Source organism: Filicampus tigris, chromosome 18, assembly GCF_054856515.1.
Source record: "Filicampus tigris isolate MCC_2025a chromosome 18, RoL_Ftig_1.0, whole genome shotgun sequence".
Lineage (NCBI taxonomy): Eukaryota > Metazoa > Chordata > Actinopteri > Syngnathiformes > Syngnathidae > Filicampus > Filicampus tigris.
Genome location: NC_141234.1, coordinates 10222888 through 10250000, shown reverse-complemented (window position 1 = coordinate 10250000; position 27113 = coordinate 10222888). Strand labels below are relative to the sequence as shown.

The window sequence follows — 27113 nt, the reverse complement described above, 5'->3', positions numbered from 1 at the left end:
GCGAGCCTTTGTTCTTGGTAAAGACTATAGCATCAGCAGGCGCTTATGCTTGGATTGGCAAGAACGAATCAAGCAGAGATGAGGGGGGAAATGTGTGTGCGTGTACGTATGTGTATGAAGGCGAGAGAGAGCGTGCCAGTTGTTGGGGGTGTTGGCGGGTGTTACAGGTGTATTGGAAATAGTCACATGCTTTGTGAAGCATGCATACAGTAAATCGTAACAGAATTCGGGGCTCGGCGGCAAATGCCTTCAAGATCGTTTGGCCTTGGTGTTGGCCTGGTTTATTGTAATTATTATAATTAGGCCTGCCTATTTTTAGAATTATGATGAGTTATTGTTCATCTCACCATTTACTAACTTCTACATGTATGACTGCATAATGGATAAAAAATTAAATTGAATTTGAAACGTGACCCAGATGTGATTATCTCAAGGGCTTCTTTGAGGAATCGTCAAAACGTTGATTAAAGTGAAAGTCAACCCCAAAAATGTCTTTACAAGACTATGTTCTATGCAGCCTCACTAGTCTAAGACGTCATTCTGATTGATATTTCGTTTGTGGAATATGAGTTAAGCAGTAAATTCCACCCGTTTTTAGCCATCTCAGGGGGCAGCCATTTTGTCACTTCTGTCGACTGAAAGTGACATCAGGTGAGCCGTGATTGGTCGTTACCTGAGCTCCGAGCAACTGTGATGTCATTTTCAGTCGACAGCAAGTAACAAAATGGCCGCCCTCAGAGATGGCTAAAGACGGGTGGATTTTGCTGTATAACTCATATTCCACAAACGTAATATTAATCAGAACGCCATGTTTGGACTAGTGAAGGTGGATATAACATATAGCAAATCATTTCTCTGGGTTGACTTCCCTTTAAAAAAAATAAAATAAAAAAATTAAAAAGTTCATCAGCTCGACCAATATTTCATGACAAGTATATTGTATTTTCTCTTGATTGTTGTGTGAATACCCCACACACATTTTCCCCTGCAACTTTTGCTGGGCTACTAATGGATTGGAATGACATTTGTTGGCAGACGTTTCAGTGCTGGTGCGTCTTAAGTTGATAAATATCACTGATGTGTTTTCTTGGCAGAATGTTCTGTTGCCTTTGATGTGGATGGAGTGTGAACGCTAACACTAATACTTCAAGTAAAAAATAGTCATTGACTAAGAGCAAAATGGGTCTTCAAATCTGGAATTAAATGTAAATTACCTGCATACACTGAAACAACCCTAACTCTAAAATATTAGATTGAGCTCTCTGTCACATTCTTTTCAATCAGGGATGAACTATAAGTCCAATTATAAAAGGTGCGTGTGAGTGTTTCTCTTTCCCGCAGATGAAAGTGGTCCAAGAAGCAGTCGTACATTTCCGCTTTATGGCTGTTTGACAAACGCAATTGTAAAACAAAATCACGCCATCTTCTATATTTATGTTGTGCGAGCATAATATTTTTGTTGAGTGTTCTCCCTTCAGTTTGGGGAAAGTAGGCAACCATCATGTTTTAAAGCCTGTGGCTGCGGCATATCGAGCCCCGTAGCCCAGCGCTCGTTATGCAACGGTCATGTTGCGGTCAAGACGAGGTTTTACTTTATTCAAATGTGGTACACGTGCATTTGGTCCTGTGTACCAGTGGCAAGGCAGATGATGCTTCATCTACACTATGTGCTTTCAATATGTATGATCTGTAGTATACACAGCATACAGTTCTTAAAAATCCCGTGCGCCTTCTCCTTATAACTCTATTCATTTCTCATGTCAGCCTGCCTTAGTTACTCTGGCTGAGACTGGCCGACCCGTAAAAGTGACCTCATAATGTACTTTTCATGTCCACTGATTCTCCTTTAGCATTTCTGAACTCGACACATGTTAGCAGAACTTGCAAGCTGCGCTTGTGCAAGTCCTGAGCAGATGGGAGGAAGAAAGATGTCAAGCATGTTAACATATGTACATCCTACACTTTGCGGTATTCCCTTGTTCTGCTACCAATTGAATCCGTAATTTAAGGGGGAAGTCAACGCAGACATTTTATTTTTCCAAGGATATGTTCTATGCAAGCCCACTAGTTGAAACAGGGCATTCTGATAAATATTGCATTTGTGTAATAAGTGTTAATCCACTCGTTTTTAGCCTTCTCTGGGAGCGGCCATTTTGTCTTCTGTCGACTGAAAATGACATCACAACTGCTCACAATGACCAATCACGGCTAAGATTCAGAAAACAGGTCAGCTGTGATTGGTCGTTGTGAGCATTTGTGATGTCATTTTCAGTCGACAGAAGACAAAATGGCCGCCCCCAGAGATGGCTAAAAACGAGTGCATTTTGCTGCTTAAGTTATATTCCACAAACGCAAAATTAATCAGAATGCCGTGTTTCAACTAATGGGCCTGCTGGGAACATATTCTTGAAAAAAATATGTTTGGGTTGACTTCCGCTTTAAGCAGATAATTTCTTTCTCTTAACGTAAGCCTTTCCATCACTTTGGTACAGGGCAATATTTGTCTTGTCAGTCAAATAAACGTTCCCCCGCAATTATTTTTGCCTCTGTATTTTTCAGCAAAATTCCAGTCCGGCCTTCCTATTCGTTTTGCTAATTAGTGGTTTGCATCTTCTTGTCGGTTCTGTACTGTACAAGGTGATTTCTGTCAAAATCTTTCATCATCAACTGCGCTATTAGTCTACCCCTGTTACTTTGAACAACATTTTTTAAGGGCTATCCAAATTGCGATTGGCCATAGTTGAGTGTTTTTCCATCTTCCATTTACACAATTGCTTTCTTTACCACTGTTAAACAGCGCTCTGATTTTCATGTTGGTTACACCGCTAACCACTGTAGTAGAAATGTAGTCTTCGCAGGGAAAACACAAAATCTAAATCCAAGAGTAGTTTGAATAATCACTCCCATATTCCAGTACCTTTGATGACATGAATAATGGATGGTTTCAAACACAAGGTGGTCTAAGTTCTGTAACAGAGCCAGATTTAAATACTTGGTCCTAAAAGATGAAATGTTGTTCTAATGGCATATTAATCTCTTTAATTTCAGTCCATAGCAAAAATGAAGGAATTGACCTCACTGTTGCAGTACTTTTGTAGGAGAGCGCATGTGTCAACTTGACAGACACTCGTCCAGTGTTTTCTATCCATTGCTGCTGCCCAGGAGTTTAGTGTCGTTTTTGTCTTTGCTTGTAATCCCTCCGCCCGTCTCCGCTGAGTAGCAGTAATGACTGTCATGTTGGAAATCTGTCCGGCAGGGCCTCATAAACCATTACCCTCATGTCTCAGAAACCCCATTAATCTTCCTGAGGGGTGTTTGACCTTTCAAACTCATTAACCAGCAGCCGGCGGAGCAGACAGATGCGAACGCATGCATAAGCTACAATACTTAGTCAGTCTTATACAATCTCAAACTCACAGGTGAAGTGCAAATGTGTTGATGTTTATCTGAGCGTAAGTGTCGTCTTAACCAGCCACTCTCCTCATACCCCCCCCCCCCCCCCCCCCCCCCCATCACTCTCCTCTTCATCCTCTCGCCTCCTCGCCGTGCGGTCTTGGTCAGCGACCTGGAAAATTGCCCGACCTTTTAATACACATCTTCCCCGGTGATGAATAAATACATAAATCGTGTTGCTGCGGCTCAGCCAGTTTTACGATAGCCATCCTGAACAACAACCCCCCCGCGCGATTTTCCCACCCATACACCTTATCACACGTCCACCTGCACCCCTTCCAACATCGACACGCAAGAGGAAAGCGGGGTGTCTTTGAAGCGATGGCCCCCCGTGGTGATGACTATCCATAATGAAAGGGTGTCGGTGGCTGGGCTGGGGTCCAGTGAGTGTGCATGTGAGGAGCAAACAACCAAATGTAATAAGGCTGACTGGGCGAAGCGGGTTAAGACACCAGCATGGAAGCTACTCTTCTCAGTTTATCAGTAGGCAAGGGCAAAGGGCTGAGAGCACAGTAGGTGGGAGAGGATGTAACTGAGCAGCGTGGAACCTGTTCCACCTGGTTTATTAGAATTCTGTAATGGCCTTTTGGATTAAAGCGGGGGAAAAAAAAGTGAGCGAGTGCGGCAGAGCCTTTGAATGCACATATCAAATGGTGGACCAAAACAACTGCTAACAAGTCTGAAAATTGAAATGTTTTATAGTCATCACTCTCAAAGTGCCCTTGAGCAAGGCTCCAAATATCTTTTGGGCCATGGGGAAAATATAGCATCAGTTTTTCAGGGAGGGGAGGGATTTGATAAAATGGGGCCCAATAAACTTTTAAAGAACATACTTTTTTTCACAGTCGCAAATGTTGCACATTAGCTAGTGCCGCTGAGTATCAGTGGACACCAAGTGTATCTTCTTGTTTCAGAACACTTCAAGAGCATTAATTGTAAGAGAAACGTTTATTTTGGATGAGTATGATTGGAAACGCTTGTACATATACTCTCTCACTGGTTGAATTTCACTTTCCTGGAATGCGATTGAATTTTGGGGCTAATTCATTACTAAGGAGGAAAATGAGTGAACTTCTTATAAAGTTAGACAGAATTCTTTCCTCAGTGGGTTCGTTGGAGATTTTATCGACTTTTTCTGTTTTCCGATTTTCAGCGGCCCACGAGACTGAATCCAAAAACAAGGCAATCAGCTGGTGAAGGAAAAGCTGCATGCCTGAAACCCTCTGAATTTTCTTGACTAGACTTTAAATAATTATCTGGATGATATCACATGCATACCTAGCATATCAATAACCCCTCTCTTCATCCTGTAAGCTGGTAATGCTATTGCTAATGTTTATGCGCGACTGCACACGCTGTATTACTGAATACCTAACAGAGCCGATTACGCCGCCATCTACTCCCAGAGATGCTAAATACGATATTAGTGATAAGGGCAATTTCAAAGTGTAATGCTATTCATTTGAAATTTTTATCATGTTTCACAAACTCTTTCACCCTAATCCATTTTGCATGCAACTTTGTTAAAGGCCATTTGTGAGTTTCTTTCTGATTGCTCCTGGCCTCGAGACCTGGGTGTGGATATTTGTCTGCGCTTTAGTATGCACTTTGTATGCCTACTCGGCAGTGATTGCAATCAGTGTCATCAGTGCGGGGTGGTCGGTGAGATGCGCCCCTCCCGTGTCTCGGCATCCTCTCAGCCGTAAATGTTGCTTTCCTGTTTGCAAGGCAATTAGTCTGCCAGTCAATCAGTTTGTCGGATAACCAGCTGGCTAGATGTCAGGTGACCGGGGAACTGAGTCACCTCTACGGCAGCTGGTCAAGAGGCCATTTAGGAAGGCGGTCAATTACGACGCTATTTGGCCAATCAGCAAATCCAAGATGAGGATGATTGGGAACAACAGAGAGAAGCAAGTCATTGTCAACACGACACTAAGAGCACGAAAGCCATTCCTTCCCAGTGCCTGCTGTGTTTCTAATTGCTAAATGCACTGAGATCTCACTGAACTGTGTTTACCTCCATTCATCATTATTATTCTGCTTGGTATCACAAGGGGGGTGGTGGGAGGGGAACTATTGCTACGGCAACATACAAATGCATCAAAACAAGTGGATCGTGTTCAGTGGTATCAATGGAGAAGTTGAAATTATTATGGTGATTCAAATAAGGATTGTTGCATGAGTATATTGAAAAATAAAAATAAAAATTGCACTTTAAAGAGAAGTCAACGCAAACTTTTTTTCCTCAAGAATATGTTCTATGCAAGCCCACTAGCTGAAACAAGGCATACATAAAAGATAAATATTGCGTTTGTGGAATAAGTGTTAATCCACTCGTTTTCAGCCACCTCTGGGGTCGGCCATTTTGTCTTCTGTCGACTGAAAATGACACCACAACTTCTCACAATGACCAATCACGGCTCAGATTCAGAAAACGGGTCAGCCGTGAATGGTCGTTGTGAGCAGTTGTGATGTCATTTTCAGTCGACAGAAGACAAAATGCCCCCCCCCCAGAGATAGCTAAAAATGAGTCAATTTTGCTGCTTAATTTATATTCCACACCACAAAATTACTCAGAATGCCATGTTTCAACTAGTGGGCCTGCTGGGAACATATTCTTGAAAAAAATATGTTTGGGTTGACTTCCGCTTTAAGTAGAGTTAAGATTCTTACATATACGTATTCATATATGTCACTCTTTCACCTGCTTTATTTCAGTTATTGTAAATACTTTTTCCGTGTCCCTTTCTGTGTCTGCACTCACAGACTTTATTATATGTACATTCCTTCCACAGACTGCACTTGGTGCAGCATATGGCTAAACAATATCTACGGTTATTACAGCATTTTGAGACATATTGAGTATTGAATGACGTGTGCACGCCGTTCATTCTCACAAGATTTGGTTTAAATATGCTGTAATTGATTTGGCCTCGTATTGAATACATTTGCAGTGTGTTTAGCGAGTCCGAGTTGCCTTTTTGTGTTTGAGTGTTTGTGTGTGGTAGAGTATTAAGTACACCTTTTCACGGATAAATTGATTTTAATGGGGTTACCGAGGGTTATTATGAGGTTGATGGAGGTTGGCCCCTCATTTTTTGTGTGTATGATGGCATGATGTTGTTTGTTTACCTGATGTTATGTTAGGTGGATAGTTATTCATTCTTGTAGATTTTTTTTTTTTTTCTTTTTTTGCTGGCTGGTAAATGTACTTCTGCACAAGAGTGATGCGTTACATGATAGTGAAATGGTTAGACATGTATGGAGGTTCTCTCAAGGTCAGGTTGAAAATGGTTCAGCATAGGAGGCGGCAGACTTTATCACGTTCTCAAGTGTTCTTTCCATCTGTCCCACTCTCTTATTCTCTTAACTCTGTCACAATTAAAGCGGGCAGTGTTTCAAGGATGGAGTGGATCGAATTAATGGCGAATTACCTACGTCTACGAAGTCTCGAGTTGATAGTAGTATGTGTTCAGAGGAGTTAAAGTAATGGACTTTGCTGGAAGGTCATTTGAAGGAGCCTACCATTAAATCACTAAATGCCGCTAAAGCACTCAATGAATCCCATTCATTGGCAGGGATTGTGCAGATTTACATGAGAGTGCAAATTGCCTACCGGCTTGTGTGCATGGTGTAATTGTTTTTTTTTGTTGTTTTTTTTTTCTGTGCTGTGGAAATTCTCTTCGGCACTCAAGACTTTAAAATTGACCTGCTGGCTCATATCTGGTTTATTTTGCATACCTCTAAAGTCATCTGAGCTCGTAAGTCGAGGTCAAGGTATGTATGTACAGTCTGATTACTTGGCCTGTGCCACATTGAGTGAACACCTGATGAACTGTCATCCCATACAGTATTTGCAAAGTACCTATTGTTATATTTTGTCATTTCATCCCTTGTATATTTTCTCCATCCAGTTTGTCAACAAAAAAAAAATCACCCTGTAACATACGTCTGATGGTTGGCAAACTGCTTGTAACTGTGCCATGTATCAAGCAGGGTTTACCGTTGGTCACTGGGCAGCAGTTTGTAGTCAACATTTGCCCTTTACTCGGCTGTGATTACAAACCTTCTGGTCAGTCAGGTCATGTGACTACAGCAGTTGAATTAGTTTTCTGACCTGTGACTTGGAAAGGTTTGAGTTCATGTGGTGAAACGACTGCTTCGCAACCCCGACAACGCCCCGAAACAGAACTCTGAGGCAAAATAGCTCAAGCATTTCTTGATGGGGAATGCTCAGTTGAAATAAATCACTTGTATCAGTCATGTATTAAAGTCATTTTATAACTTGCCTTTAGAAGTCTCGCTGCCTTGCATTGTGGTTGTATAAGCTTGCCTGACAAGGGCAGAAGAAATGCCAGGGAGGACGACGATTGAAATGCAGTCCGGGGACGAGGACAATACTGAATCTAATCTGTTTATACAACCTCACCTCCTGCCTCCCTCCTGTCCCCTCTAATTCTAAAGTAGACAAACAAATATACACATTAATGCATAAACACACTCACTCACTCACTCACTCATTCACACACACACATACACACGCGACGTCCACACTTTATGAAATAAACAGAGGTCCTTTTGCTTATCTTGCAGGTGGAATCTGGGAAAAATGGAAGAGTTGCATTTGCATTTCAATTTGTCCTCAATCAGGCATTGTGTTTGGTGTTGCAGCGGAATTGCCTGGTGTTTGCTCCTCGTCCCTTCCATGAGGGATGGGTACTAAATTCAAATCTGGAGATGAGGCTCTCCTTTGTCACTCATTCTGCATCACTGTCACTCTCAGTGTTAGTTTTCTACCACTGCTCTGCAATTTTATTCCTTGCTTATTTACTATAACCTTCAATTCTTTTTTTTTTTTTCTTTTTTTTTCTTACATTTATTTATTTTATCACTCTCTTCATTTCCTACCGTATACCGTGGTGGCACTTTTCATCTCCAGGACAGCAAATGCTCAGATTTCATTAGTGATGCCATGTGCTGTGCGAGTCTGCTCCAAAGGGTTCCAGCACTCATAGAATTATGACCCCGGACTCTCTTCATCATCTTAACCCTCTGTCATGCCATCCCTCTGTACAAACACTTATCCCACTGCACCCTCCCCTTTTTATATTCCCTCTGCCATCTAAAATATGCACCAAAGACCGTCTGTGACATACAGAGGAGCTACTTCATGCAACGGATTGCTCCTTGGAGTCCAGAACAGGGAAGGTTGGACTCACTTGGCCTGTTGCATACTGTAATACAGTAGACCCCGGCTGTATCGCAGCCCAGCATGCGGCCTTGGCTTCTCGCTAAATTCTTAATTGGAATACATATATTTTATAGTGGTGGCTTCCCTCGCTATATGTTGGCATCCGCAGCCTTCCATGAAATGATTTATTATTTATTCTATTTATTTATTTATTTTCTTCTGAGGAGCTATAATTCTGTTCTTTGCTGTGCAGTAAAGGTGGTGTAGGGGCATCTTAACAGTTACTGGCGGTGACCATATCAGAGCGTTGCTAGTATGGGCGTATCCCCCCGGTGTTTTTGAAATTCCTTTCTACCCATCGAAATGTCCAGCCAATGCCCAGTGCGCGTGGAGTTAGGGGTTAGGGTTAGGCATTTTGGCCGAACAGACTGTCAGCTTCCGGTACTGTATAGGGAATTTTTGCACGGGTAAAACATTTTAGCAGAACACCGGGATAAAAAGGTTTAGGAATAATAATTAGATTTTAGCGTTGATATCATTTTGGTTACTCCAGATTAGTGTATTACCCATTACAGAAACATGGAAATTAACAATGCTGTTAATTTGGGCCAAATGTAGCATAAACCTTACATTTGGTGGTTCTAATTTGACAAACACTGCAAATACCTTTGATGGGTAACAATGTCGTGCACTCGCTCACCAGACACCACATTAAGTACAAATAGATCAGAGGCTAAAGTTGCTGTAATCATTATTGATGGAGCCTGAGAAAAGCTGCCAGATGGATTTTTTTTTTTTGGGCAATGTGCTCAAGTTCAGTCAAATTCTCCAGAAATTATTGGCTGGCGCTTCACATCTAGCTAAAGCAACCAAAGAAGCAACATATCATATATTGACAAATTGTTAATTTGTCCTATTACTTTTGGTCCCTTAAAGTGGGAGGCATCAAATTGTTGTAGATACCCTCAAATTGAATCCGAAAATCTGCAGTCAAATCACATCTTCGTTTAATTTCGAAGTGGTGGTGTTAAGAGCCACAAAGTCGAGAACATTCTCTTTTTTTTTTTTTTTTTGGGACCTGACTATTGTATACAATCCGCTAATGTATTTTTTCTTTCAAACAATATTCCTGTGCATATGGTGATGTCTTTGTTTGTGAAAGATAAATTCAACGTGTACGTGTCCATTTTAAATGATTTAAAAATGACTTATGTAGTCAAAAGGCCAAAATGCTCAAGAAAAGTGTTCTAATCTTTGCTGCTGTAACAATGAAAATTTCCCCACTGCGGGATCAATAAAGGCATTCTTATTCTTAATCGCTATACAGTTGATATCAATGTTGGCATTTTTGCTGAATTTTGTAGGATATGTGTACACAACACCGTGACAACAACATGTCTGTTTTTGTAACCATGCAAAAATAATGTCTTGTCATAGCGGATTCTAAATTGAAATCCAAGCCTTTTTCTAAATGCAGCCATGGTTAGGCTTTCTTAAAACCCCGTCCATAGACATTTGACAGCATCTGGGTGTTTATTACCATCTGTGTTCGGATGCCTAAAGCACCCCATGACAAATGGCTTAGTCACTCCGTCATCTATGATTTGCAAACAAGGGTGCAAAATAACCGGAGGCTCCCTGGTTGCAAAATAAGGTGTACGTACATTTTCCCGAATCCCCCCTTGCATGTCGCTCCCCCCAGGTGGCCTGATTGCTTCCTGTGCAGCTCGGCGATGTGGACGTGAGAAATCTTGTGATAGGCCGATGAACCAGCGGGCTTTGCTGCTTGGTGCCAAGGAGGTCTTGAGAGGTCAAGTCAGCTGCCCTTCTGCAAGTGACAAATGTTGTGACTTATTAATTGCACCACTCGCCAGTTTGTTTCAAGATTCATTTGGAGATTAATGAACATTCTCTGACATCTTCCTCAAGGCCTAATTCTGTGTCATTTTATTGAGTCAGTATTGGACATGCTCCGCCGTGTATGCGCCTTGCCTTGGAGAACTGTAATTCCCCACCGCGGCATGTGCTGAGTGTATCGCATGACACATTTGCTCCCTTGCTCATTCCATGTCGTCGTCCGTTGTAAGATGTGAAGCGTCTGCCGGTTGCCAGCCCTCTAACATGCGTGTAAACGAACACATCCCAATGACGTGCTCGTGTGTCCCGAAGGTTGTCACGACGACGTTGCCGTCACCAAAGCGTGCGCTAATGTAGTATGTGTAAAATATTTTAGCAGCATTATTAGCGATGGCGTCCAAAGGAGCCTTCCTACGGGGGGCAGCCTTCATTGCAGTGCTTTCACATCACGATCCTTCAAATACAGCCGCCTTTAATGCAATGAGAACTCCTGTGGCTAAGGCAAACATCCAATCGGTTGTCTTTCCCGCTCTTCTCTTTCAACAAGAGCGCTTCTGATTTTAAATGATATCCTTCAAATTACAAGCCGTTTTACTCATTGCTGGTTTGTCGCACGTAACCGTGATTACCCACTGTGACAAAACTCTAATCATCCTCCTTTTAACTGCGAATAACCATCTTTGCCAAACGACAGGCTGCCACTCGAGCTGACTGACAACGGCGCGGTGATTGGGAATGTCAAGCAAAGCGGAGACGCGCTTGTTTCCTGTGGTGTTATCTCACCACCCTGTTCCTCCAGTAGAGCCAGCAGCAGCTTCCGACATTGGCACCCAGGGAAGTGGAGCAGCAGAAGCGGTGGCAGACCTGTGGTTAACAGTTAGAGGAAAACAAGTAATTAGTCCCGATAATTAAATCCTCCAGTCGGCTACCATGCGCTGTAGAAGCCACTCTTGCTGTTTACATAAACAGTCGAATTGGTCTTTTCAAAAAATGAGGTATTAGCAGATTAATTCTGTTCTATTATCTGCCCGGCGATAAGCAAATTAACAGTTGGTTGTTGGAGAAATGACATGGAATAATGGCGGGTGGGAGATGAGGGGAAGGACTAGGGAGGAGGAAGATGTGGTTTTGGCGCTAAACAGCGAGTGGAACAATGAGGGCCATAAGCCGGCTGTGTGCTCCCACGGGCCGCAAAGGCTTTGTTAAATTGTGTGTGTTTTGACTAAAGTGTGTTTGTCTCTTTTTATTTGCGTCGTTAGTCGTTTTCCGGCACATTTGCATAGCCCTGCGTTGGCACATAAGTTCTATTTGGGGGCATACTGTGAAGATTTGTGCGCGTTACCTGTTTTTGTATTTCATCCCATTGCATTCCTGTTTACTCGAGGGGGAGATCATCAGTTTGGGTCGTACTTTATGCCTCTCATTAGAGTGCCTCTTTGATTTCATTAATTACTGACCTGCTGCTGCCACTGCTGCGCTTTGGCACAATTTGGCATTCCAACCACTCACATTTTACTGCTGCTGTTGTAGTCTGCATTATTTATTTGCCTTGGTTATTAATAACCGTGATTACCCAAGGAGTCCTCTGCGTGTCCAATGTGTGTGCGCAGTGTTGATTAAGGATACGATTACTTGCTGGGCTAAAATCACCACTTATTCTTTCCCCCCATTTTTTTTGCTTATTTTGTGCAAGTAGGTCTCTTGAGGAGAAGCCACTTACCAGTAAGTTATTCTGATTAGCTCCACTGTCATATGACTATAATATCATAAACTGCTCCCCTGACCAAGCAACCCCCCCCCCCCCAAAAAAAAAAAAAAAACATCAGCTGGCAGCTGACCTCGGATGTTTAAAAGCAGTATTAAAAAAAACGTTTTGTAACTTTAAGGCTTGTTTCCAATCAGTAATGTGATGGACACTCATGAAAAAAAAAAAAAAAAGTACAATATGGGGATGATGCCACTTGTCTAACATTTGATACTTCATTCCATTTACCTGTAATTTATTTGGTCATGTTAAAAATAATGATTAATTCTTCGCTCTTCTATATGATGCAGACGCGTATATGTGCTGCCATTACTTTTGTCAGTTTCAAGTTATTTGTGCATTTTGTTTTTCACATACATGGCATGCAATGAAACGCGTCTCTATTTTGCAACTTCGTAGACAACATTTTTAGGAGATCATGACATTTAACACAAATATTTTTTTTTTTGGTGCCTTCTGTCCGTCTATCTTCTTGTGATCCAGATGGAGGATGAGCAAATCCGAAAAGCCTTTTGAAAGAGTCGGACTTTCTTGCTAGCAACCATTATTCTCGAAGAGTATTGTTAACTTTACAATAGAAACATAAGTTTTTGTGCCATGGACACCCGTCGATTGGCTCTCAGGTTGTGTGTCCTATTGACTGCTATGACCAAGCCATCCTTTCATCTTCTCTTTTCTCTGCCCCTGTCCAGCATAGCTAGTTATAGACACTATTGACTGATTGCCTGACAGTCCCATCGATCTCCAAGGTCACACTACTGGTTCTTGACAAATGGTCCCCCCTAACCCCCCCCTCCCTCCTTCCATCATGTTCTCCCTCCCATTTTAAAGTCTTATTTCCCATTCCTTTGCCCCCTCTACCATCCTTCTGCAATATCGTACATCACTAATATTATATTTAGTATAATCTTCCTGTCCTTCAACCAGGCCATTCTTGTGTCCCGCCTTCTTCTCCTCAATTGTTCATCGATGTTCATCAATTGTTCAAGGATCGAAGAGGGACATAATAGAGGCTCGGCCCACTGGGGAGTCAGCTTTGGCATCTCCCGACGTAGCGCTGACCCGACTGGGATGATGAGAAGAAAAAGTAAAAATGATTGATATGCATACAGGTGACGAGCCACTGTCACTTTAGGTAATGACATGGAGGAGTGGTAAAATTAGAGCAGTGAAAGTCAAATACACTCAAATGTATGGTCAAGTGTAACGCAAAACTCGATCTGTTCTAAAAACTTGAATGTGACTTTAGATGCTTATGGAGTGTTGCTAGAGTAGTGTTAAAGGATTTTGTGTAAATGTGTGTGCGTGTTGCGCATTCATAAACATAACCATGAGTGAGACACACCAAATATAGGCTTAAAATATAGGCTTAGCCCAAAAGTCAAGTAGGTTTACAGATGAGGTCGGTCCCTAATTCTTGAATGTGAAATAATCCACTCTTACTGACATGCTCACCAGATGGCTAATGCCTATGTATTAACCTAGTTTGACATTTTCTTTTTCTAAAACATTATATCGCTATTATAGCTTCAAGACAGAGATTATTGGAAGTGAGTGGAGTCTGTTAGCGGATGGACTGCAGCCCAGCAGTCGCCGCGTAGAAAGCCAAATGTGTTTTACATTACGGGCCAGGAAGAAGCAAGTAATGAAAAGCAAGTAATGATGCATGCATGCAAATATTATATACACATTTATTTCTCCCCCGGGGAAACATTGCATCATTATCGTTAATGCTTGAGTAGTCGCAAAGTAGTTGCAGAGCTTGGGAGGTCTTCGAGGACTTCAGTGATGGTTGCTTCGTATGTGATCGCCCGATGTCAGTTCGGACACCCTGCGGTGACTGTTCGTGGAGTGATTTTGTTGGAGAACACAAACAAATCGTGTACCTTCAAATTCCACTGCGTCTTTGTGTTTGTACGCACATTTGACCTCCATCAGCCCTCCGTGCGTCTGCAGAGCCGCAGGCATTTCTCAATCATTTACCTCTTAGTGAATAAACATGGGGACAAAATTGATCAAACACGCGGGAAAAGTTTGAAGGTGGGTGAGGTGATTGTTGAAGAACCCTTTTTTTTTTTTTTTTTCCAATTCAAAGTGGCTCACGAGTTGGACCCGACAAAAAACGTCAGCAGAAAACTTTGAGCTTTTCTGCTCCTCAACCTTGGGAGCAAAAGAGACATGTGGGGGTGGTGTTTGGCTAAGAAAGTGTTAAGGGAGACCGGTGAAGGAAATAGATTGGAGGCGACAGGCTAACAGATTGTAAAGGCACGATAGTAACAACGGAGACAGTGTGCGATAAATGAAGACGTGAGGACAAACTGGATGAAGGTGTTGTAAATGATAACGTGAACTGATGATGCATCTGTCATTATGTTGTCTTTGGGTCTCTGCAGGGTCCTGTCAAGATAGTGGCCTGAATGAGTGTCGAGCTAAATAATGCAGTTTGCTACCTACAGTACCCTCCCGCCCAGCAGGCTGGACTGGAAATCGACTGCATTGGGAGGAAGTTGTTTGTCGCAGTGCAAAGTTGTATTATTTAACAGTTCCTCGTAAAGGTTGTGGAACAAGGCCACCTTACTGTAATGTCTGTACCTGTTTCCTGCTTTATTCATTTTCAAGCCAAACAAACAGCATTTTTGTAAAACAATTCGCTCGTATGAGAAAAAAAAAAAAGTGTTTTTGATTCTTCCTTTATTATTACGAAAATGGATTATTGAGCTTTGATTTTTCTGGTTATCAAAATCCTTTAAATGTCCGTCCCTCTGCCTTGACGCTTTGCAGCTGGTTTTAGCAAGCATTTCAGAATTCCCGCTTAAACCAGGGAAAGCAGCCTTCAAATGACTTCTGTGATTATTATTCATGTATTATTTTCCATTATATTTGTATACCCGAGATATGTCGCCGTCACATGAAAACCTAGTTATATCTAATTTGCCTCTTAATACAAAATTGTGATATCTGCCTGTACATGGACATGCTACAGTTTCAATTATGAATGTACGAACGCAGTCATCCATGTTTCGCCGTCCCATCTGAACTCGGGACACGTTTACGTACAGACACGCGTGCCTTTTGCTGCAGAGTAATGAACTCGTGTCTTACGCAAGCCTATTTGAGACTGCCTCACTAAGCTTGATGATTTTAACCATGACCGTATTTCAGTATGCAACACGTAGTGTAGCATTGCATCAGTTATGGATTTATGGAGAACGGTAACGCAAAACAATTAGCAAGTACAATTTAAATGTAGACCTGGACAGTTTTGATTTTTAATTGGATTGAGCTGGATAATACACACTGAAGCCAGAGGCAATTTTATTTGGGCTATATTACAATCCGTTACACTGTGAAAATAATTATTTTGGAAGTCTTTATTCGTGTCACATTGGAATGCCTTCATGGAAATATAGAATGGCACTCCTGGTTCCTTTTGGCTATTTGAATAGGCTCCCAAAAAGTTTCTTAGGCATATTCTTTCATAGCTGATATATATTTTGTGTCATCTATCTCTGCTGATTCATGAAGTTCTCTCTGCGGGAACAGAAATCTGCGTAAATGGCCTGTGACAGTGTTGGTAGCTCATCCATGAACTCCCCGCTTATAATGGAGAGCTAAATCATGTAGCGGTAGTCGTTTTTTGTCTATATTTGAGTACTTGCTCACATTGGCCTGGCATGGTATCAACCTAGGAATATTTTAGTCATTTATTTCAGGCACTGAGCACTGTACTAAAACAGCAACTGTTTTACTTTGTTCTCCCTGATTTTCCACTCTGTCCATTACCTAAATAGCTTCTCCATTCTTCTTCATTGAGTAGTACCAGTCACGGAAAACACACTTACTACTCTTGGCTGTTGTATGACATAAGCTCAAGTAGTGCAATATTTTTAAAAGAAGTGAGAGAAACGTTGTGTCCTGTTCCTATTTCAATCACAGTGTTGCATGAATATTTATGGTCATCGTTAATTTATTCTGCTGTGTAAAATACCAGTACGCTACAGTCCTGTTTAAGAACGTTTCTGTTTGTGTTCCCAGTTCAAACATCAACTCCACGCCTGTCCGCGTCTACTCAGCTGTAATAAAATCCGCAAGCACTCTTGGCATTTTCACTATATTAATCCACACAACTAATTACAACCTTTTAACAGTCTCAAATAAACACTTGTCCCTTTTGGCCTCTGGTTGCTCAAGTGCTCTCCGTCTTTTCTTTTATCTCCCTGTTGGCATTACGTTATTTCTTTCTTTTTTTTTTTTTTTTTAATGTGAGGAAATAAAATGAAGAGACTATACAGGTATTTCTGGATGTCAGAGCTACAATCCATTCCAGAATGCTGTTTTTCAGCGATAGTGTCCCTCTTAATAACTGTAGTGCTCATAGTGTAGCCTGCTGAGCAGCTACATCTTCAGATGCTTCTTGGTCTGAAGTCTCATGAGATATTCTGATGTCTTGCGTAATGTCACGCCTGATGATGGTTTGAATGATAAATTGTCTGACTTTGACTCATGTTTCTCTCCACTCCTACTTCCCTCCTTCCAACATACTCTGAATCACTCAATGACTCTTTTCTTTCCCTCGACCGCAACCTGCGCACACACGTCACGACGCGGCCGCCTTATCGCCGCTTTCCCTCCTCCTCCCCCTGCAAAGAGTCTTAACAGGTGGTCATTCAGATTCAGGACTGGCACTGTGGGTGCGGTACGGGGTAGAAGCAATGAGAATGACAGTTTTAAGCATGATGAGATTATCCGAAAGATGAGGAAAGGAACTCATTAAGTGTACTTTGAGAGGCGTAGTTATGATGCTCCAAGCAAAAAAAGGAACCCTCATGTTTTAACTGTAAACAGAGGTGCAGGTAGTGGTTTAGTTCTGCAAAGCAAGGAAGTTCATCCTACATCTAACCTGCTGCTAAGTTCCCATGTTGTCCCCCTAGGCCTGTATGGGTTCTCTCCGGCTGCTGCCGCTTCCTCCCCTGCACTAAAACGCGCTAATTGGGTTAATTAGAGACTAAATTGCCTGTAGATGTTAGTGCCTCTGTTAATGGTTGCCTGTCTTTTCGGGCCTGTTTCTACTAAGCAATTCAACTGGGTTCTGTAGCTCAGAAGTTGAGGGTCAACATAAACGCATGGTACCATTTTTTTTTTTCTCGGACATCATTCCACTGGGAGAAGACAGTGGCTACGTTTACGTGGCCTATTCCGATAAAGATTTTATTCCGAATGAGAGAGGTAGTTTGTTATTGATTGTTAATCCGATCAGCACACATGAAAACACTTATTCCGACATTTCGGAACAAGCCGTCTTTACCGTGCATGTCTCTGACGTCAGTATATGCGTTTCTGTTATTCCCGGAAGTTAGTGGAAGCAGAACGAGCGAAAGACATAGCGGGCGCAATACTTAACTGGTGCATTTGCAGCTCCATTAGGAAGCGTTAACTCAATGTACAGTGGGTACGGAAAGTATTCAGACCCGTTGAAATGTTTCACTTTCTGTGTCATTGCAGCCGTTTGCCAAAATCCAAAAAGTTCATTTTATTTCTCAAGAATGTACACTCAGCACCCCATCTTCACAGTAAAAAACAGCAATGAAGACATTTTTGCAAATTTATGAAAAAAGAAAAAGTGAAATATCATATGGTCCAAAGTATTCAGACCGTTTTCAGCGACCGTCATATTTAACTCACATCCTGGCCATTTCTTCTGAAACCTCCTTGAGATGATTCTGATCCTTTATTGGAGTCCAGATGTGTTTAATTAAACTGATTGGACTTGAATAGGAAAGGTCTGTATAAGTCCTTACAGCTCACAGTGCATGTCAGAGAAAATGAGAATCATGAGGTTGAAGGAACTGTCCAAGTTGATCAGAGAGGTCTTTGATCACCAATTGTGGCAAGGCACAGATATGGCCAAGGTTACAAAATAATTTCGAAGAGCATAGTGGCATCCATAATCCTCAAATGGAAGAAGTTTGGGATGACCACAACTCTTCCTAGACCTGGCCATCCAACCAAACTGAGCAATCGTGGGAGAAGAGCCTTGGCGAGAGAGGTAAAGAAGAACTAAAGATCACTGTGGCTCAGCTCCAGAGATGCAGTAGGGAGATGGGAGAAAATTCAACAAAGTCAACCATCACTGCAGCCTTCCACCGGTCTGGGCTTTATGGCCTACACCTTATGTCACTAGACCACAATTAATAACACTACACTAGATAATTGTTGTTGGTAATTTGCTGATTTACTTGTATACATAATTACAAATGTCATTGTGGAACAATCTAGGATAAAATTGGGCATTGTTCACCACTGTAACACCACTGCATTATATGTTGTGTCACGGTTGAGCCGCTTATTTCAGCGCATTATATAGATAAAGAGACACGGGCGCTGTGCGGCGATTACGGCCATTCATCATGAAGTTAATTGCATGCTGGACTTGAGAGAGAGGACAGCCCAGTCTCTTTACAGTATGTCACATTACAGAAGTTGAAAGTTTAATGACTCTTTTAACGGGAGAGCCCAGTTTGAAGTTAATGTGCTCTGCTGTTACAGCTGCTATTATGGTCGTGCTGTGTGTACGCGCGTGTGCGTCTGTGACAAAGTGGGTTTCCTGTCACCGTTTATCTAAGAAGATACTATGTGTGTATGCGCGTGTGTGTGCACGCGCACGCTCTTGATTTGCGCCTGTGTCCATTTATACAGAGCATTTATTTTTTATGTGCCTGTTTGTGTTTTTATGTGACACTTCATATCCCCATCCATTTATCCTTTTTATCTGTTCTACGGCAGTACTGTATTACTGTATTGCTTTTTGTTCAGCTCCATTTTATCTCCCCTCCCATGTCTTTAAGCAGCGGGGTAGTGTAGTAAACAGGAAGATAATTTCTCATAGGAAGTGCTGAGATTCAGGCCGCCCGTGTACAATGATCCCACCATGCTTCTGTAGCGCTCAAGAAAGACGGTAAATTCACACCGAGTTCAAGGCTGATTTGTCTTCAATATTTAGGGGGCAAGTGAATAAGTAGTGTCCTTAGGCATCAACAGTGTCCTGCTGAAAATGGCTCAATTATTCATCTCGTATGCGTGATGCATGTTTTTAAAATGGCTCTCCATAACGGAGCTCCCCGGTTAGGTGGTTTGACTACACAGATTCCATTTCTCTGAAATTGTCAAAAATAGACATGTTTGGCCGGATGAGTGTAGTTTTTTTTAACTCATTCACTGCCAGACATTTTCAGACCCTCTTTTGTCATAACGTATGAAAAATTTTGAAAAAAATTAAATACGTTCCCGGGATTGGATAGCTGGACTGTGAAAATACGGGTAAATCCATCAGTGGCAGGGTATGAGTTAAAAAAAAAACATTCTTTTACTTGAGGCAATTTTATTGCATCTTCAAAACTCTACTGGGAAATATTTTTAAAGCCAATGACACAACTCATGGTTTTTAACGCTTGCCAAGATTTGAAACTCATGTTATTGTGTGTGATCTGAAAATGACCAGTCCAGTAACCTTGCAAAGTCAATTTATTAATGATATTCATATATATAAAGGCACTCATCATCATGTTCATCAACAAGGTAGGAAATGGATGAACATCAACATGCGACACATTATTTCTAAACAAATTGTTCGAGTGTTTGCGTTTTCAAATGATCACTTCTACAACATTCCTAGGAAATCACAATGTCCACCATTGGTCATTTTTAGAAAAGGGCTATATTGCATTCTTGTGTCGAAAAAAAAGGGGGGGGAAAAGTTTTGTCGGTTAAATATCAAGCTAAATTGCTTTCTGTTTGACGTATCAGAGAAGCCCAGTAAACTAGCTCATATATGGTTGAAAAGATAAATAAGTTCTAAGTGGTAAAATGTCAAGAGTTCACTGAATTTGAAGAGTTCACCTCCGTAGTTGGGCGACTCATCAGCAGTTCCATTATGACCCCATCAATGAGTGTGACTTTTCTTGGATGCATCTTTTACGATTGTAGTCCACAGTAACTGTTCCGTTTTGAAAGTGAGCCTCTTAATGTGATTTTACCTCTTGTAAGCGACCAGCATTTTCATAGTGCCTGTACACATTGCTATCTACAGTATTGGTTGATTTCAAGTTAACAGTTGAGCTGGGAGTGCTTTCAGTCATTCGGCAGACATACCCATTTGTGAGCGGAAACAACCACTTGATTTTTCACCATTTTGAAGCCTCGTTTTATCGACTTGGCGATTTGATTTAATAATTCAAATTGGGCAGGGTTGTTAACACTCAACTGTAGGTCATTTGTTAAATATTGGTAAGACATTTGTTTTGGGGTCTTTAAGCATGCGGAGTGGTCTGTTCTATTATTTTTTCAAATTGAATGTGGCCTTTGCTTATTGATTGACTTCAGCCAACCTGCATATGCTGCGCACAATATACTGAGCACAGTTACAGTATACTAACCTTTCGAAGTAGGATTTTGCAACATTTGTTTGCACTAAATCTCTTTGGTAAGAAATTGCAAGACACATCAGCGCACTGAATACAAACAAAAAAAGCTCTGTTAATGGATGCTACTTTTCAAATATCCAATTTTCCTGTCAGAGTCCAAGATTGAGGGTTACCTTACCACACTGCCGAACATCACGTTCTTTCCACTTCCTCCTCCCATATTATATGCAGCCTCTTCAAAGTCTCTGTGCCCTCTTCCACTCTTTTGTTGTAGGGGAGGGATAATACCTGGACAATAGCTGGCCCAACTAAGCATCGGCAGACTCTGCTTATCCAGGTCTCGGTGCTCTCGCCTCAGCTTTTTTGAGCTCTGCAGTTGGCTCGGTGTCGAATGGCTGATAAGTAGCCTGTGGGTCACGGAGAGGACAGCCAATGCCGGGCGCTAATCCCAACATGAAACTATAGAATATTACAGAGGCGAATTATAAAAATGAGCCCCTTTCAGTGGGATGGATTAAAGCCGTCTGCCTTTGTTAGCGTGGGCATCATTGTGTTACCAAGAGCTATGTTTCACCAGAGAGAGTTATCGTTCTCCATGGTTGAATGTTGAAAACCTGGCCTCTTTATGTCGTAAAAACACAAACAAAAAAAAAAAACTCTAAACTGAGTGTATGGGCCCCTTTGGTCTTTGAAATGTCCCCCTTGTGGCAAAGCTGCCTTCAACTGAATCAAAAGAAAGAAAGCTTTTGCTACATAAAGAGAAGGTGCAGTTTGATTTATTCGAGCACTTTGCTGTAGGTGATCTCAACTTTGGTTATTTGTAACGCATTTGTATGATATTTACTCATTTAAATCTCTTAACGGGCCCCGGAGAACAAAACGTTCTGTACCAATAGTATACTCAATTGAGCTTTGTGACATATACTGCCTCTCAGAATATATCCATCCCTTTACTACAGTTTATCATCACCATTTAAATATATTTTTAACCTTCTGGATTTTATATATATATATATATATATATATATATATATATATATATATATATATATATATATATATATATATATATATATATATATATATATATATATATATATATATATATATAATGGAGTGTTTTGCCGGAAAACAACCTTGTTTGAACGTAATAAAGTGTTTAACTTTTCATTTGCTGCTAAATTCTCACGAGAATATGATATGGGAGACAAATAATACATACACAGACCTCACCTTGTACGATGATAACTGCACTGCAAACTGCTGACACAAACATCCAGTAACTTTTTAGCTGATGTTGAAGTCGCTGTATCCCGGAAGGTCCCGAGGGTTGTGAGCAGTCTTGCGCCGTAGCAGGATTCCCTCATGGGATATATTGTTTTAGTGTGGCTATATTGTGCATCTGCAATGCAAAGTGGGATTCAAGATGAGCGCTATATCAAGTTTTGACACTATATAAATACATTTTCTAATGTGATATAGATATAGGTCTATATACTGTATATATAGATACATATATAGATATATGTTTACATAGGTACATATAGATGGACTGTGTATTATATCTATATCACACAGTATGCGTTATGATTAGTTAACAGATGTACTGTATGTTTGTGTCATAAATGGGAAAAAAAATACAACAACCATCTTAGAAAGTTGACGAGAATGACGAGATTGTTACATGAAGCTTTAGTGGCTGCGCGAATGTCTTACAGAGCTGCCCTGGTGAGTTGACCTCACTCTAGTGCTTGTTTCACAAAGTAGACGATTATTTTGCAAATCAAAAGCCATTAGTTTCTTCATAGAATGAAACATGAAACCTGTCATGAAAACAAAACAATTAGCATCAAAGCCACTGTTTCGCTTGATGGTATCTTGGTTTATGCAAAAGGTCTCTAGATTTTGAGTTACATTGCTTGAAATGTACCTATGTTCTACCGTTGATTCCAAGAGAACAAAAAAAGTAGAATCAAACTTTTTCTGGCGAAAAGAGAGAGTATATTTTTTTCATTTGGAGGATTTGATGTTAAAATAATCATAGAACACTATCCTGTGGGACTTGAAAGATCCGCCAAAATCACTGGCACCTAAAATTACCTTACTCAAGTCATGACCATGTTAATCCATACTTCATTATAGTATAGATAAAAGATCATTTTGATCATGTTCTCTTTTCGTAATTACTTCACAAAGTCTTTTTTTTTTTTGCATTCAGAGGCTGAAAGACCAAAACATAAATGTCTCTCATCTCCAAATCATCCCTGTTAATGATGAGCAATTATTTATGAAACAACCTTTGAATTAGTCATAGGTGTTATTGTGTCACAGTACTTGGTCATAGCTAATAGAGTGAGTGACACTGTCCTTGTCCAATGTTCTCTGAGTAAGTACATTTGCGCCTCATCTGTTTTGGTTTCCCGTTTTACCTTTTTGTGACTACCGCCTCGAGTCTTTGTTCTATGCTCCCCCCAAAGGCCTATTAGAGTGCCTAACTAGGCTGCGATTACATGACTTCTGTATTCATTGTGTGATCATAGTGCCAACTATTTCCTCCGAGTCTCTGACATGACGGCTCACTAAGGAACATTTATCCCTTGGTGTTTAACCAACGTGTTCATTCATTTGCGCTCTTGTTCACTTTTTCCACCCCCCTCATCTCTGTTTGCCGGCTTTCCTCCATTTCATCCCCTTTTTTCTTCTCTTTTCACCCTCCTTTGCTGATTAGTTTCTCTCCCAGTGTCTCGCCTCAGCCTTCCCTCAGCAGTTCTCCTGCAACCTTGCCCTCTGACGTTCTAATCTCCTCCAAAAGCCTCCATGTTATCTGCTAAGCACAGAACCATGCTTTGGGCAGCCGCTGGTGTTAACCCAAAAACAATAAAGTTAAGTGTTTAGTAAATGATCTCTCATGGCACATCAAGGCTTCAGTTTTTGCACTCTAGCCGAGGCACTGCGGTTGGCTTGAGGGCCGGTCCTAAAAAAAAAAAAAAAAAGAAAAGAAAAGAATGAGTGCAAAACTCTTCTCCTAATGGCCTCTTAGCAATTTGTCCTCATAAAAGCAAACCGCAGTTACTTTAAAGTGGAGGTCAACCCAAACATTTGTTTTCCAGAATAAGTTCTATGCATTCCCACTAGTTGAAACAAGGCATTGTGATTAATATTGCGTTTGTGGAATATGAGAAATCCACCCAGTTTTAGCCATCTCACAGGGCGGCCATTTTGTCACTTCTGTCAACTGAAGATGACAGAAAACAGGTGAGCCGCGATTGGTGGTTATCTGAGCCCTGAGCAACTTCGACGTCATCTTCAGTCGACAGAAGTGACAAAACGGCCGCCCCCTGAGATGGCTAAAAGTGGGTGCATTTTGCTGCTTAACTTAAATTCCACAAACGTAATATTAATCAGAATGCCATATTTCAACTAGAGGGCCTGCATAGAACATATTCTGGAAAAAAAATACGTTTTTTGCTTTTTTGTCACCATTTAAGGTATTACAGTATATAACATAGGTTGGGAAATAGGGATGAAACTATTTCCAAATAAAGACAACATGCTGGTAGTAATGTCACTGAAAACCTTTGAGAGTTTCTTAAAGTGACAGAAATTTCGGCGACACATGCAAAATGTTCATGATAATGAAAATACAATTGATCATGATCAAAATGAGTTGTTTTATTAAAAAGCTTGTTGTGGACAATGCATCCATGTTAACAATGTGATTTAGGTGACTTATGGTTGTTCTGGTATGTGTGCAAACATTTGATGACTTTTAATAGGACACCCGAATTGCATTATTTTACTACATTTTCATGATGACTGAGTTATTCTGATGAGGACACCAAAGGCACGTCAAAGTGCTGCTCACCGTTTTAGTTGCCTTGTGCGCTGTCCATGGTCCTGGAAATTATGACTTTTGCTACTGGGTGCACAACCATGCCGCTGAAACCTAATTTAATGGGCACAGATCAATGATGATAAAGTCTTCAACAGACACTATTGAAAGGTATCAATAAAATAACACAATAGGTCCATGTTTTGACAAGCCCTCTTCGGAGTCAATGATCCTTATTTCATTATTCCAGATGTAGCTTGTCATATTGCACTTTCATTATTACACTTTACAAAGTTGAGAGTAGAAGCGTTTTTTTTTTTTTTTTTCCTTCTTGAGTTGTCATGCACCATCAACAAACATATTTATCTAATCAATGTGTTTTCTTCCTGCAGTGGTGCTGCTGAATTCTAAAGAGACTCAGGCGGAGCTGGGTTGGACCTCATATCCCCCCAATGGGGTGAGTTGGCATGGTTTGTTTTCTTTGCCTATGACTCTTTTTGTGTTTGTTTACATGCTCGTTGAGTTGCTGTGTTTGGGAACACAGCTGCCCGCTTAACATCTGGCTCATCAGACTTGCCCATCCTTTCACACCTTGTTAATCTCCCTGTCTCGGAGATAGTGCACATCCCTACATCTGTTAGTGTTAACACCATCAGAAAAAGGAAAGACATAATGGCATTAGATTTATTGTTGTGATAGTTCTAATCCCTGTTACCCCAGAATTAGAGAGGTGCAATATGTAACTTGATCAGTCGGTAGTAAGATTCCCGTTTTTTGTGTGTGTGTGTGTACCATCTTGCAGCTATATATGTCAATGTGCATTATTTAGGATAACAAAATATAATAATACAATAATAGACCTAAACTAACACAAAAGCAGCCTACCATCTTTGCAAACGCAGCTGTAAACTAATCATCTGTTCCGTGTTCTATACCACGGGACCTCAAACTGGTTTTAACCGTTCACACCTATGTATAATTGGCAGTATTCAATTTGTCAATGTTTTGGAAATGTAAAAGAACCTGCAGTGCCCGCCCCCTTATCAAATCTTAACAAATTCATTTATTAAGAGAGCATGGAAAATATCACATGATCCCTAACGTTTCTATTTATGCACGCTGGGATCCACATTATCGGATTATCACTTAAATTGTGAAGGTAGCAGACCGTAACATCTCTGTAACTAAATAAAAATCAATCATTATTAAATGGATATATGCAGCATTTTATTCTTGTATTTACACTCATCTATGAGTGAACAGCAGGGTCCTTAACAAATAGAAATTAATATTTTGGTATTCTCGTGTGAGGCTACTCATGAGAATCTGATGGAGTTTTTACAGTCCACTCATCCACATTTTGACTCTTGTAGAAAACAGTTTGCCGGCAGGCCAGCGTGTTTCAGAGCCGAGCACAAACACAACAGTTTGACGAGATTGCATCCACTTGTCGTGCTGCCTGTCGGATTGGGCGCTCGATGAAAGAATCAATTGATGCATCAATCGCTCCCCTTCTGAAAAGAAAATTTGTCACCATGGCAGTGGTGTTGTTTCGCACTAACAAGCCATTTTCAATGGCTGCTTTGCTGCACGACTGCTAAGTCAGAAAAGAAGAACTCTTCGTCAATAATGAATCAATCATAGGTTGGCCTAGACCTGGGGTCACCAAGTCCGGTCCTCGAGGGCACCTATCCTGCATGTTTTCCATCCCTCCTTGCTGCAACACACCTGTTTCAAATGATCTGTATCGTTATCAGGCTTCTGAAAAGCTTGCTGATGAGCTGATCATTTCAATCAGGTGTGTTGGAGCTGGGAGGGATGGAAAGCATGCAGGATAGGCGCCCTTGAGGACCGGACTTGGTGACCCCTGGCCTAGACCCACACTGAATCTTGATTCTTCACCTTATCGAGGCATTATGGACAATTTTGTGCGAACATGTTGGGGGAGGACATTTGTTGTCCCGGCATGGCATAGTGCACAAAGCACAAGTTAATAAATTAAAGTGAAGAATTAAAGCGATCGCAGAGGTGACGACTCCATGTTTTATTCCATTTTCACTCTCACAATTCTTCTGTACCTTTGTGCATTTGCAACATGCACTAACATTTTCTCAGGAAAAATATTGCAACTTTAAGCAGTTTAGTATTTTAAATTGGTCCTACCGTCTGTCAAGGTCCCACAGACGAGGCTTGTGCCTTTGAATTGTTCTTGTTCTTTAGCAGCATAGTGCAGCTAAGACCAAATTATTCATACCCGTGCACATATTTTGAGTAGTGGTTTTCCAATTTATTTATTTTTTAATGGGCGTTTAGCTGGAAATGACACAACTGGAAAATACTTCAAGATATTCAAATCTTAGTAATTTCCTTTGTTATCAACATTTTCAAAACAATTCATCTTTATCTTATGTTGTGTCTTGTTTTCTTGTGGTTCATGGCTTGTCCTGCTTGTAAGGTTTTTAGTTTCCACCCGTGCTTGTCAACCCGGTCCCTTGTGTCTTCCAACCAGCTCCCTCAGCCACTCGTGTCTTGTGCAAGTGTTCCTTGTTTTTAATTACCTGTTTTCTGTCAGACTCGGTTGGTTCATTGTGTTGA

The 27113-nt window shown here is 41.0% G+C and overlaps 1 protein-coding gene across 3 annotated transcripts in view; it reads left to right on the top strand.

Moving 5' to 3' along the window:
• The window catches only part of epha10 (EPH receptor A10), a 135272-nt gene that overhangs the window by 6622 nt on the left and 101537 nt on the right, over positions 1–27113 (top strand). For all 3 annotated transcript variants that reach the window (XM_086013885.1, XM_086013884.1, XM_086013886.1), the window contains exon 2: positions 24911–24975. In XM_086013885.1, the coding sequence (XP_085870011.1) occupies positions 24911–24975 (65 nt within the window). The remainder of the gene's footprint in view (positions 1–24910; positions 24976–27113) is intronic.